The 19,020-nt window shown below is 34.2% G+C and overlaps 1 protein-coding gene across 4 annotated transcripts in view; it reads right to left on the minus strand.

Moving 5' to 3' along the window:
• Positions 1-5,637: 5,637 nt before the first annotated feature.
• Positions 5,638-19,020, minus strand: part of LOC121876999 (protein tramtrack, alpha isoform-like) — a 125,732-nt gene continuing 112,349 nt past the window's right edge. For 3 of the 4 annotated variants that reach the window (XM_042382588.1, XM_042382596.1, XM_042382604.1), the window contains exons 5-7: positions 18,124-18,243; positions 14,003-14,202; positions 5,638-11,716 (exon numbers count right to left, since the gene is read on the minus strand). In XM_042382588.1, the coding sequence (XP_042238522.1) occupies positions 11,233-11,716; positions 14,003-14,202; positions 18,124-18,243 (804 nt within the window). In that variant the 3' untranslated portion in view covers positions 5,638-11,232. The remainder of the gene's footprint in view (positions 11,717-14,002; positions 14,203-18,123; positions 18,244-19,020) is intronic. The other variant, XM_042382613.1, reaches the window with a different exon arrangement.

Raw genomic sequence — 19,020 nt, forward strand, 5'->3', positions numbered from 1 at the left:
AGAGGAGAGTAGCGACGTAAGCTTGTGTATAAATAATTTAATATGAAAATACTAAAAATTTAAGCACGACATAACAGCCACTCACAACACACCCTTCCCTCACGGCTCACTCAGGCAAAATGACTTCCGTGCCGTCACAATAGTGTGTTATACCAAGGAAGGAATATATAGAGAAACTTATACTACATTAAATTAACGTTCAACCCATGACTACAGCGCCATCTCTTGATTAAATTTTACAATCATTTTTAAGGTCGTCATAGAAAACGTGTTGTGACCAGAGGACGAGCTTGTCTTTAGCGTAGACTCCTATCATAAGCCATATAAATTTATATTCTTAGCAGCCATTGCATAAATATACATGATTGCCTGCTTATACATTTATTTATTTATTTATTTACTTATTTATTTATTTATTTATTCACGAAAAATGACGTTCGTTAAATAAAAGAAGAGGCAATACCATGTTGTACAGTACATGAAATAACATAAATAAGGGACTTAGGTGGTAGATAAATATAAGTTAAGAAAACATCAAAAACAAGAGGGCAGGTAGACCTAATCTTCATGATATCCACAAAAAGTAGAGAGCAGTATTAAAAAGACTAAGTTTCAGCTTTCAGTCTTGAAAATATATATAATTCAGGGTGGATAAGGCCGAAATACATTACATGTTTGAATGTTCTGATAAGAATCACACACACACACTATGATTCCTTTAATTTTAATACAGCATACAGCTTGCTAGCATTTCCTACTACGATTGGGGAGATAAACTTTAAACTTTGTGATAGTTGACAACTGCAATCAAGCTGAGAGGAAAAGTTAAGTGAAACCAGAGAAAAAAGGGGAGAAATACATATTATACTTGGTTTGTTGTAAATAAAGGGAGATGCTGTATATCCATCCCATTTAGATTGCTGCGAAAGAAACATGTGCAGTACAGCTCCAAGCAATAATACATAAGCATCCCAATTTGAAAATAATGTAATCTAAACCTACAACCCAGAATGCAGCCACTGTACCATGTAGGTATAAGTGCAGACAACTGTACATCAGTGATAAAATCAATTAGATTCCTACCTAGATGTGATACACTTTTCGTATTTGTTCAGCTTACCTGGGCTTTCATGTAATGTACTGTACTAATCAATCTTACTATACTTATCTCAACAGTATCTTGTATTGTATTCTTTTCCTTCATCTTTTCTGAGTACTGCATGCGGATAAACCTTAAGAGAATACAACAATTTTCACTGAAACAAGACATAAACAACGCAGAATGCATACAATGTACCATTTATATTTCTGCTCATGATGATAATTTGGTGCACAAACGTCAAGGTTCTGGACTTTATTAAGAATAATGTATCATCATTTAGTACCTGGCAGACTGATCAGGGAATTATACAACTGGCATTATTGTGCAATGAACTAATAAATCTGCAGCAGCTTTACCAGAACTCTTTTAACATGTAGTGTGGTATTCAATACGCAGACCAAGACTGTATTTAAAATGCTAACATGGTGATTAATCACCATTATGGAGTGATCATCTCCCAGGTGAGGCGGTCGATTTAAGACTTTTTCAGGTTTGTCTTTTGCAAGTATCATAAACTTTCGAACAACCAAAAATAACCGAGTCAAACCTATAAGGTCAATGAATAAGGCAAATCACGATATTCTGCAATTTTTCCCAGTTTAAGCGGCAGCAAAGATCATGTCAGTGGTGCCATGTGATGGCCAAAGCCACTTTGAGGTTCTGGGAGGAGTTTTCCGCCTCAGGAAAACGTCTTTTCAGGAGGACTCAGGCGATTATCTTGCCAGCTGCAGACAGCAGCGAGATAATGCAGCAGCTGCCATCATGCACTTTAGTCACTGCAATGTACAGGGCATGTACTGGCTCCAGGATGTATCTGTGCCTGCACCAGTGTTGGTCAAGTGTGGTCTTGAATGAGCCCACACTCGGTGCCATCACAACACTCATCGACTCCTGAACATCGGGAAATAGTACAAGCATGCAGGCCATCTGTTGGTAAACGATGAGAATTTTGGTGGTTCAGATTTGAACCTTGAAGCTTCATTGACATTGATGGGGTATCAGTACAGAAGGCACAGTGAGTGTAACACGACTTTTTTCTTTGGCTGTACATGTCACATTCTGTTCGCTTAAGAATGTATTACTCTATGTATTAGTGTATACTGTACACTACTAATGTAATAAGTAGAGATATTGATTATTATAGTTTACATTTAGTGTAGCAAAATTACATTTTGGTGTTAAAACAAGTTATACAAAATAAAAAAACAAATTTGGCTAATTGTAACACATCTCAGATTTTGTTCACTTCCACCAAAGGCAGAAAGCACACTTATGCAATGGCCCCACCTCCATTGTAATGTTCATCCATCAAGATTTTACTGCTAACCTGCAAGGGTGACTTCTTCAAACCTAATAAGTATGTCTCTTAAGAAGTTTTAGAAGAACTAATATTGGGTGTTCTCCACAGTAATCAGAATTACCTGTAATCTTTTTTGCCCTCTTTAAAAAAAAACTGTTATAAAGAGCAAATGATTAGTAGGTGGTACATGGAATTATATTGTTATGTTTATTATGAATTGGTTTGAAATGAATAAGGATATGGGCCAGGCTATTTAATGTCCCTGAGGTTCAATCGGGATGGTACATACAGAATGGAAATTGGCATAAGTGTAGGGAGTTATTGCTTCTAAATTATCTAAATCTGATTGTGAGTTGATCAAAATGGTTAAATTATTAAGTACACAGTAGTAAGAAAAATTATGTTGAAAGTCAGTACAAGGAGACAAATTTTAGTGTATGAAAGTAATGAACGGTCTTTGTATACTTCTCAAAATCTTCTAGATATTTAGATATCTCTGACTGATCCTGCCTATTTTACTCCAGATTATGAAGTGTTTATTGCTAGAAAAGTCTCACAACTGAATTTATTATGAAGCAAAGAAGTCTTCAATAATTCAAACATCTTGTAATACCCTGATTTACTTTGTGTGTTTTGTCCCTGTCAACATATTTAGTGGAAAATATAAATAATTACAGAACTGTAGTACATGATAAAATCAAACGCTCAGTGATGCAGAGGTAAAAAATAAACAAAAGAAAGGTTGGTTGAAGGCTTAGTAAGTACAAAGTAGTTCATTGAGGAAATACATAAAATATTTATCAACTAAGACAGATCAAACTTAATACTGTACTGGAGACCAAGAATAATCACAGTACAGGTGTTGTGCTGTTTAGAGGTGTAGAGATACACGATAGAGACTTAAAACTTTCCCAAAAAGTTAACTTACTGTTGTGAATAAATTATGTAGTTCTTTGCATTGATTTTGGTACATTTCTAATAAGCAGGGACATCTGAGGATGTTTTATATTCCTGTATGAATAGTTAAGAGGGAACACAAATACAGTACAGTGACCTCGTTAACGAACACCTCGGTTAACGTAATTTCGATTAACGAACTGCCTTCCATAAGGATCTTCAATTGCTAACAAAAAAATTAACTAACTCTAATAACCGACCTCAACATGTTTTCGCTTGCACTGACAGGGCAACCAGTTTAGTATCAGTCCGCCAATACATTATCGGTTCTAGGGCTAAATTCTTACTATTTTTGTAAATATCAAAAGTTTATACTATTCAATAATTTTAAAAGTTTAATATTCAATTTTTAGTCATTTTAACAATTATTGAACAAAATTAGGTGAAAGTGACTAGTTTAATGCGCGGCATCCAGCCTCTTAACACAGCAAACAGGCGTCAGTCTCTCTCTGTTTTCACTGGAGGTAACATCTTGCTTGAGACTCTCTTCAACTAAACGCTTTTTTTCTGTGTTCCAAGCAAATTATTGGTCATTTTGAAATATATTTTATATATTGACAATATATAATGCAGTGCAGCGTTGATTTAAAGAAAATAATCTTGAATTAAACCAGAGAGCTAAAATTTTATGGGTGAAACGGCACCATGGGGTGACTTCTCTTCCACCCCAATGCCTTCTCTTCTTCCTTCTCCTCCACCCATATTCTAAATCCCATCATCATCATCATCATCATCCAGGAGCCTTCTACATACACACCTCAAAGTAAGTGAACTTTTCTACCATTTTTGTTGAATTTAGGAAATTTTCGGTGAGCTGGAACCAATTACCCAAAAACCCATTGAAACAATGGTTTCGGTTAACGAACGTTTCGGTTAACGAACGACCTTCTGGAACGGATTGAGTTCGTTAACCGAGGGGCCACTGTATACTGTATTAACATAGTACTGTACAGGTATCCCCTGTTAATTAGTGATTTTAGCTAACAAGGTTTTACTTTAGCACATTTTTTACAAGAACCTGTAAACAAAAAAGCTTCATAAGTTAACAAGTGCTCATTTTAATTTTCTGTAATATAACAGACTGCATAGAACACGTTAAGCACTCTTGAATGTCTGGGCCGCAGCAAATAGTACAGTTGGTCCTCATATTACGCGGTTAATGTAACCCGGAGGGTACCGCGGAAAGTGAGAAACGCGTAAAGTGAATAACATAACATATGGGATTAATTGAAATGGAGTCCGGGCCGATCCCCAAACTCCACTTTTTGACAACACACAACTATGTTGTAGTAAAAATATTATCTTAACTTTATGATGGCATGCACACACAATTAATAATTAAGAGAAATATCAATAATATTAGGTTTTTTAACACTTACATTAGTAGAAAAGATGGCTGGGCACACGGGGATGGGCGGTTGGTTCCGAGGCAGAGGGCAGATTATTGGCCCTCACCTGTATCACTTGTATCAATTGTATCACTATCCACCACAGAGGCTTGCAGGGCCTCTTTGTCAAACCCCCCAAAGTTCATATAAGTCCATATCCTCACTATAATTATCACTATCACTGACTTGGGCCGGCTGTAGTGGGTGGCGGGTGAAGAACTGGTCATGTTTTGATGACTGGGCGACCTTGTGCGCACCATTTTCGCGCCTCTTACACAACATGGCGGATGGCGGGAGGTTTGGATCCAAAAATGGCGCGGCTTGCCAGCCGCTCTCCGCGTAATGGGGTTCACGACCGCGGAATGTGAAAATGTTAGGTTCTGGCAAGGCACCGCGTTAACGGTGAAACGCGGAATGCGGGACCGCGTAATATGAGGACCAACTGTACTGCCACCATGCAGCCAAATTATGTATATACTGTAATACTTTAGCAAGTAAGTTTAATTATTTGTTATTTGCATAGTGCTATTACTTGTTGTAATCAAATACAGTACAGGTATTAATAAGTGCACAAACACAAATATATTTATGAAAAATAGTAAAAAAAAAAAAGGCAAAATCTAAGGTTATTCTTTGGCAGATACTGAACATAACTTAGTTTTTCCCATGAGAAATTAGTTTGTGAGTTGATGACAAGGGATGTTTGTATAGATATAGGAAAAAAATATTAGTATTAATAAGAATGTAATGCTTTAGTCATGGACAGTGCAGAATGAAGTATTTGTTGTCCAGTGATTGAATAATAGTTTCATTTGTTAAGGGTACAGTATTTGCTTCCATTCTGTTTAATTTTTCTTTATTTTTAGCAGAGGGAAAATAAAGGTTATTTGGCAACTGTCAGTTTTTATTAAGCTCTATGGAACCCAACACCAAGCTGTAATTTATTAAGAAGATAGTCTTTAAAGCTAAATAGAGGTAAACATATCTAATGATTTTTTAACTAAACATCACAATATTAGCAAAATAATATCACTATGGAATGTTGCATCTTTAAGTAACTGGAATGTTGGCTTTGAGAATCAGACAAATGACATTTGGGGAATCAATGTGAAAAAAGTCTACTTTCACATACCTAAGAAAAATGAATGCATTATGTTGTGAAGTTATATAAGCAGAGCAATTACAGTGGGACTAGTTAGTGTGATTTTTTGATAAAGTACTAGGTCTTTTCAAATGCTACAATTAGTAATGGTTACAACTTATAATTTTCTTGCCAGATTCTCCAGGCTCTCTACAATATGACACAAAATGCACTAGATGTACTGGAGGTATTTGAAAACACAATATCCTAAATGAGGAGCCTGTTAATTCTGGCACCAATTTCTAAATAATATGAATAATGTTTGTGGCAGCTAGTTTTCTTATCTTGAGCCATGAAAAATTCTATCAACAATAAATAACACCATAATAATTCATAAAAAAATTCATAGAAACAGTAGTACATTAAAAACTATGTAACAATCAAATTTATAATCTAAATACTGTATTGACAATTTCAATAAAAAATTAAAGATTGAAGTATGTTAACATACAAAAAATCTATTTTCACATACTGTACTGTATAACACTTGAACAGTTGTGGTACATTAATTATGGGGGAACACAAGCTGTGTGTGTATTTTATTGTCAATGATTTAAATCTACTCAAATGAAGTTGAGATATTTATCTATAAATATGGAGAAGAGTTATAAAAGAAGATAAACATTTGCTGAAACAAAGTTGCATCCTTGTCGGGCACTGTGTGGGGGCACTACTGTGTGCAGACTTAAAGAAACAGCACCCTGCCAATTGGGATTAAACCCAACTCATAATATTACTCGGCACCATTATGTTTGACCATAAATTATGACATTATCATCTCCTTCCATATAGCTTGCCATTACTGCTTTCATTGCAGATATGTTCACTGATGCATCAGGGAAATTAGAATATTTCTCTCTACTTCTTAAACATGAAAGTTTTAAAGAAGAAAATAGCTAAAGATAATTAATTTGAACTGTCAAGATCCAAATTGTTCACAATGTAAATTTACCATCAAAATAAATTGATATAATGTATCATGAACTTTATATTATGAAGCTTCACTTCTGTTTACTATAAGAATACTTGAAAACTGTATGCAGTAACACCTCTCTCGCATAGACCTACTCAAAATTTACATTCATTGTAGTGCAGTACCAGTATACCCTATTATATTTTTCAATTTGTTTACACCTTGGACAATCAAAGCACATCCAGCTGTAATCCACCCAAGCTCATTTGAGCTGAGGTTGTTGTGGTGGTGCACCACCTCTGCCAACTTTTTTGACCTTTGTCTTTTACACGAGTATGAAAATGTTAGATTTTCAGATTTATTTGTGCAGTAATTATAAATTACTTAAAAAATTATAAAGTTATTATGAGCTTGCTCTACTGTTTTTAATGTTAGAGTTATCAACTCATACATAAGCATCAGAGATTATACGATTCACAATATTTTGTATAAATGTACTGGAAGTGAATATAGCACATTTTATTGTAAATGTACCTGTTGTGAACAAAAGTCCTGTCACTTCTTTTGCTGAACTACAAACTCCAAGATTCAAACTCATGAATCCAAATCAAACATAGATAGAATAATGCATCAGTGCCTCCTGCTTCACAAGTCTGAATCTCGGGGATCATGGAACAGCAGAAGCAGCTACAGGACTTTTGTTCATGACAGTACATACACACATACTTGATAAATACAGGGTTCCTACACCCTTCCCTTCATCAACAACTAAAGTACAGTACAGGTATATGGTTTAGGTTACCTGTGCAGTTATTATAAATTTACTTATTAAAAAAAAAAAAAACTAACTTGTAATGATGAAAGTACTGTACAGTATTACACTTTCACTTGCAGGTTTTAAGTACTGGTATTAAAAATATCAGGGATTATGAGGAGTTTTCCCTTTATACCTTTGTCTGGGTGTTGCTGTGCTAGAGAGGTGTTTGTGTGTATACTAGGCTTACCTGGAATGATATCCATCTTTATCATTCATATAATACTACAAATTTACACCAGAAAATATAATAAAGCCTTTTTCTGTTTGCAAAAGTATCAAAGGTTAATAGTGCCTGTAAATAATTATTATTTATTGATTTCAATATGCATAACACAAAGCACAAGTTCTGTTCATTTGAATGTTAATTAACACCAATATTATTGATTTGTCATTGAAATGAAAGTAAATTTCAGCAATCAGCAGCCATATGAGCAGAGCTATCATTTTACACAACTTAAAATGTTTCAGTCTGTATTGAGATGATAGAAAGCAAGAAATGCACAATTCATACATAAATACCTCACACAACTGAGCAAGCATTAAACCCTCTGCAGAAATGTTAACAAAATATGTGGCTCAGTTTTCAACATACTGCATATAACCATCTTTTACAACTCAATAACACAGTGTCTTAATAAACATATATGAAGAAAAATTCATTGAACAAAAAGGAGATTTTCACAGATAAGAAACAAGTTCAAGATCAGTAAAAATACGGATATAATAACTGAAAAATTAATATATAAAAAATCTAAAAGGAAATTATTTACTATTTCAGTATTCTGAAGAAAAAAAAATCCTTTGCTTCATCACAATTTATAAGAGGGAAATTTTCTTCCAAAACCTTTTAATTGAAATAAATGAATTTCTCATATCAAAATATAAACCAGACTTCAGTGATTACTTGTGACAAAGCAATATAAATCAAGTAAGATACAGGAACTAGTAATATAGAAAATATATAAAAATTCAACGTATCAACATATAGGTGGGAATTATCCGTAAGTACAGCATATCCAATGTTAACACACTATTAATGGGATGTCTGCATAGACTCTCTTAACCAAATCAACTGGAATATTCTCTAAATTCACATACAAAGGAAAACTAACATAAAAAGATATTGGCAACTGTAGCTGTATCCATTTAGGAGAAGTGGACACAGTTTCAATTGTTTGTACAGCAACTAATTCTTATAATTACTTACTTTATATTTAAAAGACACTGATGACCATGGAAGGTTAACACATACTTCATGTGCAACCTAGCATGACTCGCCTCTCAATTATGTCCATAATTAATAATAATAGAGCTAAGAGTAGTCAATGGTTGATAGGTTACTCTAATTACTGTTGAGCATCTCTTAAGTCTAACTTGTCCAACGCTTGCATAAGTCTACTGGCTTTCATTCAAGTATATACCTAAGATACAGTCAAACATGTCAAATTGCAGATTTTAAAGAAAGACATTCTAATAAAAGATCTTGTCATCATTTACCACAATAAATTGCATGAAAATATTCATACTGATACTAATTTCCAAAGCTAATCTTTATTTTTATACCTCAAGCATGGTTGTAAATTAAAGTACGTATTTAAACTTCTAGGGTTCACTTAACAAAATACGACTTTTCTTTCTCTTTACCTTTATATATACTGTGGAAAGGTATACCTAATCTTAAAGTTTAACAGTTTGAAAATAACTTAGGAATGTTTGGTTGCTAAGGATTTACACTAGTCTAAATTGGAAGCAGTTACTAAGGCACTGGCATCGTTATGTTTGATATAAAGTTAGGCAGCTCCTTCTTTACTATTATGAAGAACATAATTATCACTATTCTCATTAATAACTTTTTTAATAAAGTTCAAAATCATAAGCACCAACATGATGAATAATATGAACTGATCAACATACAAAGAATGGAATATTTGAGATTATTATGTGAGCAATATTAAATAATGCCCAAGTGAAGCTGAGCTATCTTGCAGTTCTATTCACTATAATATTTGTAGGGCATCAAAGTAATTCTTCTGTCATTGATCTATAGAAATGATTCTGCTTAATAACAGATTCATTGTCAAGCCATCTTTTCCTAGCACAAGTACCTCTGGAAATAAGCCTCATATGGATCTCTTGGATTATTCTTGGATTAAAATTACTTGCTCTTTAGTCACATGTTGTATGACTACTGTTTATGTGCATTGTGAGCCAGTGTGAATCTGTGGCCACCTCTAGTTGGGATAAATTGGTTTAGCCAATCTCAGATGGAGGATGAGAGAGTGACAAGGTACCAGCACCATAATTCATCACAGGTCATCTATCTAGGTTGATATTCACATCACAAGTAAATTACTGAATAATGAGAACACTTTCACTACACATTCTCAGATTTGTATTTGAGAAAGCATTACTCTTCCAGGTTTTCATCAGAATAATAGTGGAGATATATACAAATATAATCTATCATGTAACATAGGTCAATAATCTGATAAATTTATTGTCACTTAAATTAAACTTGAATTCTTATCAAAGACTTTATTTGCCAATATATATTGGGACCAGCTTTTATCATGCCAAAATTTTCTCATGTATGGGGCATGTAGATAATGTAAATTGGCATAAAAATGATTTCTTAAAACACTGGAATGAGCAGCAACCTCTTAAATTTAGGGTGACCAATTTGGAACTCAGATTAGTCATGTAACAAACCCCCATAAGCTTCACACACACAAGACAGCTCATCTTCCAAGATCAAATATCGGCTTTCATATATTTGGCTACAACTGGCTTTTATCAGACCACAATGCCCATATTCAAATCAATCTGTGCAAAAACCAAATTTCTGACAGGTTTCTTTCTGTAAATATGATCCTTTAATTATGTCAACAGCACTATTATGTTATAATACTCACAGTTTTAAATATTATGCACAAAATCAAGGTATTTCTTTTATGAAAAACAGTGATGTATCATAAGCACTGAAAAAGTTTTATCACAGATCTGCAGTACATGTAAGGCACCAAGCCAGCACTTTCCCAGTAGAACTCATAGTCATAAAAGAAGTTAGTAACTTAAAGCATTTGCTATGGAATGATTCAAGATGAAAATTTGTCTTTTGTTGTTTTTAGTTACACCTTTACTCTCCTTGGCATAAAGTTCTAAAAAAAATTTATGGCTCTTTGAGCTTTGACTTAAATTTCAAAGGTATGATGTCAATTAAAACAAAAAGGTTAATGAGGGAAAAATTACCTAATAATTAAGCATTACAAAATAAATTACTCAGGGACTATACAGAGCTTATGATCTGCACCCAGTTTTCTAGCACTTTACTATTTGCTACCTTGGTGTTACCTAATTGAGAGGTGTAATTTTTGGTAAATTTATGGTAACTATTTTTATAGTAATCATAAGGAACATACATTTCCCTTAGCACAATAGAATGTCTTATTTTGAATGTCTGGAAAGACTGATGAAGATAAATCACAAGTTTAATGCAAAAGCACAGAGAATATGATGACTTAACAGTCATCATCACTAAATGGCAGTGAGTCCAAAATAATTTACAAAAATCTAGAAAATGTTGAATAATTACAAAACACATAAATTAACTGGCACTAATTGAAATTGATAGTAATAGTTTGCATATGTTTGTTTGGTGAATTCACTGTCTTTCGAGTAACTGGCGCATAAAGTGCAGTGAACTGGTTCATGTTGAGATCATTGGACATTGATGACGGCATCAACGCTGGTGAGGTGATGGATGATGATGATGTGGTTGTCATGGATGGTATGAGAGTTGGAGCTGTAGTTGCCATGATAGATGCAGTGCTGGTAAGGAGGGAAGATGTAGGTAATATAGATGTCAATGGTGAAGCAGAAGAAGCCAAAGCTATAAGAGAAGAGACAGGGGCAAGGGATGGTGATGAGGTGGAGGAGGGAGGGGAGGATGAAGGGGCTGGCATATCCAAGTCGTCCTCTTCTCTGTCTTCCCGATCATCTATATCTTTGTCATAGTCTCCCATTCCATCTAAGCCTTTTTCACCATGTTTATGATGAACATTCTCAATGTGACCTTTCAGGTGCTCCTTTTGTGTAAACCTGAAAAAGAAAATTAGCTTCTAGAGTCAAACTGTAAGGCTACATGATATTATATTAATGGTTGAGAAATACTGTAGTGTAGTTTGGTTGAAGTTTCAAAAAGATACTACTGTACTTCTACAACTGTATACCACTAAAGGCAACCTAATCCTCCACCTTGCTGCATAAAAATCCAAGGAGCAATGACTTAGGACAAATATATAGTACAGTGGGGTATGCTATAACGAACAGATCCTACTACGAATATTCCTATAACGAACGGTTTTACCTATAAAATTGAGAATGCTATAACGAACGAAACTCCTACAACGAACATTATTAAAATTTTTTTTTTTCTTTTTTACTAATTTATTGTTTCTGTACTACAAGTATTTACGATATTCTTTATTTCAGGGGTTTAGATGCATATTTATGCACTTTTTTACAATTTTTACAATTTTATATTATATTTTTCAGTGTTAAGTGGTTGTATTTGGGGGGCCTGGAACGGATTAATCCTATAACAAATGAATGCTATAACGAACAAGGTTCTAGAACCAATTAGATTCGTTATAGCATACCCCACTGTATATACAGTAAAAAACACGAGTACTGTACCAGCCTCATTAAGCCACAGCGATGTCGTTTATTGGACGGAATCCATTATTCAGACATCCCTATCAAGCACAACTGTTCAAAACAGTCAGGATATTACACTAACATAAATTGGTTATTTAAGCTCATTATAATTTAGTTCAAGTAAAACTATCATACTTACAATATACTTTCAGAAAATTCAGATGTTTTTTATTTAAAATGTTAATAGATGCAGGTAAGGTTGTAGATTCTAGAAGCTTTCAGAACTGCAGAGAAGATTTTTTTAAGGTTCCTGAATCCCAACGTGTGTGTTTGGGGCATGAATAGCTTTGTGTAGTGTGCGATAAAGGGGATGTGAACAGTATACAGTACCATATATACTTGAGTACTGTACAGTAGTTTTCATGATAAAATTTGTATGCAAAAAGTAATGGATTGAACTATATTGAGCTGTGAGGTGTTTAGGTTATTTTCCACTCACAATTTTTAATAGATATACCTATATGTAATTTATTTTTTTACTCAGTTACATGCACACACAATTCTACATATTTAATGTACTGTACTGTACTGTAATGTTAAAAAAATAAATAAAATAATAATAAAAATATCATAAGGACAAACATATAGGGAATAAACATTTCTTTGAGTGCGAGTTTTAAGGCTGAGCTAGGGGAGCGAAGTGTGTGGAGGGGGAGGGCATTTCTATGGTGAGTGGCAAGTGTTGAAACAGCCAAGCAGCCAGAGTCTATGCATGGTGGTTGTGTAAAACTTTCATTTAGCCTTTTCTTAATGGGTTTAGCTGCATTTTTTCCATCTTGATTGTATATACTGTGCAGTAATTGTTAATAACATGAGGTAGGCGGTATGGTCTATGAATGCTGGTAAAGGAGGTACAGTAGTCGTGAGTTTGCTTCAGCCTTAATATGACTTACCTTGTAGGCTGTTACTTTACATCTGTGATAATATTCCTTGTTTTGTTTTTTGTTTTGCTTGTTTTCCAGTACCTGTATTTTATATTAGTTTTGCATTTGTAATAGTAACACCAGACTCATCACTATAGCCATATCCAGGTCAAGCTGCCAGATTTGTTATGGTTATATTTAAACTTGTCATTTTGGGAGATACTATACAGTACATGTATTTTTTTTTCATGCACACACAATATTACATACAGAATATTTAAGAAAATTATCACAAGTAAAAACATAAAACAGATTAAACTTTCTCCATGTGTTAAGAGTTCGCGCTAAGAGGGGAGGGGCAAATGGCAATACAGTACAGTATTTTTTTTATCTTATTTCTCATAGGAGTTGGTAACTGGAGGGAATTTAGTTTCAGAGATGGTAACACTGTTCATAACGTCAGCTGTTGTGGTGGTGGTCACGGGCTCACAGCCAAGACTTATTGGTGTTGTCTTGCTACAAATTATGTCTAGGATTATTCCAAGTACTTCTCAAAAGCTAGGGTCAAATTATATGTTCGTTTAAGAATGATTTAAAGGGTATAAGCTGTAATCCTTCGTTATTCTGTGCTCTTGTGATGCAGGCTGGGCTGGCATGACAAAGGTTAATACTGTACTGTATTAAGCAAAATATGATAAATACAAATAATAAATAGCTTGCATTATTAAAATCTCTGATGAGTCTTTAGTGAACAACATCTAATAATGTAAACTAAACATAATAAATAAGTAACAGAACTACCTACCTGGCATTACAGATATGACACACAAATGGTTTTTCACCAGTATGAATTCGCTCGTGTCTTTCTTTGTGTTCTTTCCTCTTGAACTTTTTTCCACAATGAACACAGTCATACTTGCGTATGTGGAAATGGTGATCCTCTACATGGCGGCGGAGGAGGTTTGCATTTGCAAGAGTAACAAGACAAAGCTGACACTGCCGAGCCTGTAAATGAGTAAAGTTTAACTTTTTTTAAATACTGTAGATTCATTATCATATACCAAAGAAATGGCTAAAAGTCAGGCTGGTTGGAAAGACACTGGTAACTCTTAGCTAGTGGTTTTCAAAATTTCCTTGCTACCATACTCAGGCTAGTATTTTAAGTTTAATTATTTAGTAAATTTTCTATGCATATATATGGCAATATGAGGTTTATAAACAAATTGATACTGGATATTGCTTGGCCATGATTATGGAATCACATCATTGTTTAGCCATGATTAAAGGAACACATCCCAGCTTAGCCATGATCTTGGGGTCACATCCCAGTTTGGATATGAACATGGGGAAACATCCTAGTTTGGCAATGACCGTGGGGGATGCATCCCAGGTTGGCCAGGATCATGGGACAACAGTCCAGTTTGACCATGATTGTCGAGTCTCATCTTGAACTTTTTGAAATTATCAGGACAGACGAGATTTTTTTCATTCTTACTAATTTTTTTTATCATGGATTAAAAACTAGCAAGAAACACCCATATTCTTTTTTTAGGATCAATTCACTATTCTAGTTTAACATCAACTGGAAAGGTGGTGGCACTATCAACACATCAAGGAGTTCTCAACTGTTCAAGTAAATCCCTATTTCTCATGTACAGTAATGTACTGTACAAGTCTTTGGATTCCCTGGACCCTCCGAAAATATGAGCAACCAGTAAACAGTGCTCCTATGATATATATATCACACATAATAATAACAACAACAATAAGTAAAAGTTTACTTAAAGAACATGGGAACCAAAAGGCTGATAATATACTCTGAGCATGGCTGGACCAATTGACAGGCTAACCAAGCTGTACATGGGACCCCCTTTGATCACATGAAACTGTCTTCAAGAATAGCTAACTCAGTACTATGTGGACTGGCACACAAAAATAAAACAAGTAACTAATCTACAGTAATATAATAACAGACATGGACATGTGAGATCCAGAAAATAGGAAGATCACAACTTACTATAGCATCTGACTAGAGGTTGGAGAAAGTTACCAAATAGTCTGTGGCCAAAGCCAAAACATGATAGGAGATCAATTCTTAGTATGTTAGCAACTGGAAACAAAGTTATATCTCACAATTTTTAATGTTGTTGGACTAGTGTTTTACTAACCTTGTTACACACTTAAAGTAATAACATTGTAACAACAACAATAGGAACTGGAGGAACAGAAAAACAACTGATCACATTTGTTTGTGAACCTTCCCGAGGAACTGGTGATAAAAGAGACTGGGTGTCGGTGAGCAATCCATATCGCCCGTAAGTCTTACAATGGGGCAATTCCGTGATAAAAAAAAAAAAACACCATCACCTGAGCCTGGAAAAAAAAAAATCCTATCCTGGCACCAACATCTTAGCAAAATAAATGGTCACAATTACCAGGAAGTTAATAGAGTTCTTAACTACTACAGAAACCTCAATGTTCCACAGAGAACCTGCTCTTCATAATATGAAGTACAGTACAGTATTCCAAATTATCACCAATAACTATAACTTATCAGGACCCACACTTGGCATCCATTGTTGTCTAGGGATTGGAAAGAATCCTACTGTAGACAGAAAATTGTCCAAGTTAATTCTCTCTTCCTATACTAATGCATCGGTCAAGGAAGGGAAAAGCCTAAAAGCAGAGCCATCCTAGTGTTGTACACACAGGGCTGGGAAATGCTGCTGGACTAATGCAACATGTATCATAATGATAATTTCATCAATTTTCATACATTTCTTTTAAATCAGGAAAATTCTACAACTTTGCAAGGCTTTTAAGACATGAAAGGCATACCTAACAGAAAACAGCCAAGATTAAATACCTGAATTAAGTTCTTAAATAACATTACAACCAAAAGCTTCCTAAAAAGTTACCTTCTTTTTGGGACCATGAAATAAGAAAATTTTTCTTCTGTTACTACAGATGCCAGTCACTTGGTGGGTGTCTGAGGTACTGTACTGCTTTATCAATGCAAAGCAGGTAACAGACCCTTGTGCTAAGGCCAGCCCACTTGCTGGCACACTGACCCGGACTTATAGAAAGGTAAAATGTTAGTCTGACCTGAATTACAACACTTACAACTAGAACCATAAAATTCACTACCTAATCTTAAAAGTGCAAACAAATTAGGGCATGACACTTAGCTCAACATTGGTAGACAGAACTTATATAAAGATATCTACTCTCTGAGGCAGTCAACCAGTGATAAAATCCAAAATGGCAGATTGACTCAACAATTATAAATGTGATCAGAGCTGCCATGATGTGTGTGTCTTTTTAAGGGATAATTACCAGTTGGGACATGGACAAATATCTCAGATCTCCCAAAACAGCTTACACATCAACAGGAACAAATTGGTAAAAATTGTCAAAGCATCAATGAAGTAGATTTTATTCAACATGCACAAATCCAATAAACTCCTTTTCTTTTATTTGCATATCACAACACTTTTTCACATTGAAAACATCGCTTATCGTCCAGTTACTGAGGTTAATCAACATAGGGTCTGGTTAGTACTTGGATGGGTGACTACCTTGTAACACCTGATGCTTCTAACATTTAAACTAAAGAACCCTACTGGAAATAAACATATGATGCCTTTGTCACCTCTCCTTGGTCAAATTGAATAAATATAAATTTTTATTAATACAGTACTGTATCATCAGTCATTATACCCTTCCTTAATGAAATCAGTTTACTGTATTCTAAAAACTCTAGTTCAACTTTTTAGCAATTTGTTGGTGCATGTACTACTACCAGCTAACCTTAAATGCTGTACAATTCTCTTGTTTCAGTCCCATATTAATGTGCATATATTTAATTTATGCTCTACCACATACTGTATGCATCCTTTGTTCTATAAATTCTCTTGCCTCTCCTTGCTCATTTTATTACACCACTACAGTACTTCCTCCATTGACATTCTATAAACTTCTATGCTTCACTCAGTTACATTACACTCATTGCAATTTTATTTAATATACAAACATTCTTCTCTATGTTGTAGTACACATTCCTATAGGCCCTGCCTTCATTATCCAACTCTTTAACTGTCTTACATTAATTTAGGTTAGCTGTCTTCAGTGCTTTAAAAGTATAACTCACCATTTTGATTCTTTTAATATCAGACTGTAATGTTTCATTTTAGCTCAATGAACATTATCCTTTAGGTTCATTCATGTCTGCACATTGATTTTAAATGAAAATTACAATTTATATTACAGGTACCTGTAATGTATATACTGTACCTATAAATACTATCAAATTTTACAAATAATTCTCTAATTCTCTCTTCAGAGATTTCTTTACCATTATAACCTTTTCCCCTTACTCACGCCTATCTGTATTTTCCTCATTACTATATACTGTATCCTTTAGATTCCAGTTTGTATACTGTATATTTATTGAGGCAACATTCATCCTGATTACACATTCTCATTTCTCAGGAAAGGTACAGTATAAGCAAACTGTACCCACTTCAAATAAAGGGCCCTTGCTGACCTTACATGGGAATCTTGTGCAAGTAACAAAAATATTCTTAAATTATTTAACACATATAAATTACCAAAATATCTGAGGAAGACTCTGAGATCACCATCTTTGGCAAAAGAATTTCCTACTGGGAGGTAAACATCTGAATAACTTGTGAAATAGAGACAAGTATTAAAAAAGTTATTCTATCAACCTACAAACTAAGGTAATGTAGGTACAGTACAGCATTTCTTTTATGAATACCCATATACAGTTCTGTACAGTATGCAGTACTGTATCCTGTATATTATGATTTTTATCTAAAAATAATCATCTATAACTAGAATTAAAAATAAGAAGATAGCACTATTGTTGTCACCTTCTACATAAAATTTTAACATAGACCTCACCTGGGAAATTGGGGTGAGTAACGGTGGGCCATTTGGACTGCCAAGGGAAGAAGGTACGGATATCATTGGCACACGAACACCATCACTACTGCTGCTGGCTGGGTCACCATCATCCTCCTCCTGAGGTTAATACTGGCATTAATAAATACAGAAATTGAAACCTCATTAGAAATTTAAACAGCAAAAATTTGGTAATCTGACATTTTTTTTATTAATTTACACCACAAATTTAAAATTTGAGTAATTTAAGAATGACTCGCATTACAATCAGATGCTTTTACTTTACCTAAGAAAAAAAAGTCAACTATTTTCTTATCATTCTATAATTAAAATTAACAGACTAAATTTATCTGCAAATTCTTTTGTATATGTTACAAGAACAAATCCAAATTAAAATAAAACACAAGACAAAAATATAGAGCAAGACAAACCATAATAAGGTTTTGATTAATATCAAGCTAAAATATGCATTTCAATACACCAAGGCTTAAGAGGGATGTCAAAATCAAAAGCAATAAAGTGAACTAAGATTTTGTATAGTACGGTAATGTACTACTCGCTGTAAATTTCCAAGCTCTACGGCATGCAAATTGAAGCACTGCAATAAATTCACAATAAATCAATCGTACATAACAATCCAGAGTACTAATTCTGTATTACATCAAGCTGTCATCTGCACAACAATTCTACCCGGGAAACAAACAATAAATAAAACTACCAACATTACTTTTCATTTACTGTATATGCAACCAATCGTAAGAAAACAAATTCTGGGAACTGATTCATTCTGCAAAATTATAAAAACTTAGTAACTGAAGAAGACATGCACTGTTTAATACACTAAGCTTTTTTTTTTTTACAAACAAGAACAAACACATGCACATAACATACTGCACA

The sequence above is a fragment of the Homarus americanus genome, unplaced genomic scaffold, assembly GCF_018991925.1.
Source record: "Homarus americanus isolate GMGI-L3 unplaced genomic scaffold, GMGI_Hamer_2.0 scaffold33468, whole genome shotgun sequence".
In the NCBI taxonomy this organism is placed as follows: Eukaryota; Metazoa; Arthropoda; class Malacostraca; order Decapoda; family Nephropidae; genus Homarus; species Homarus americanus.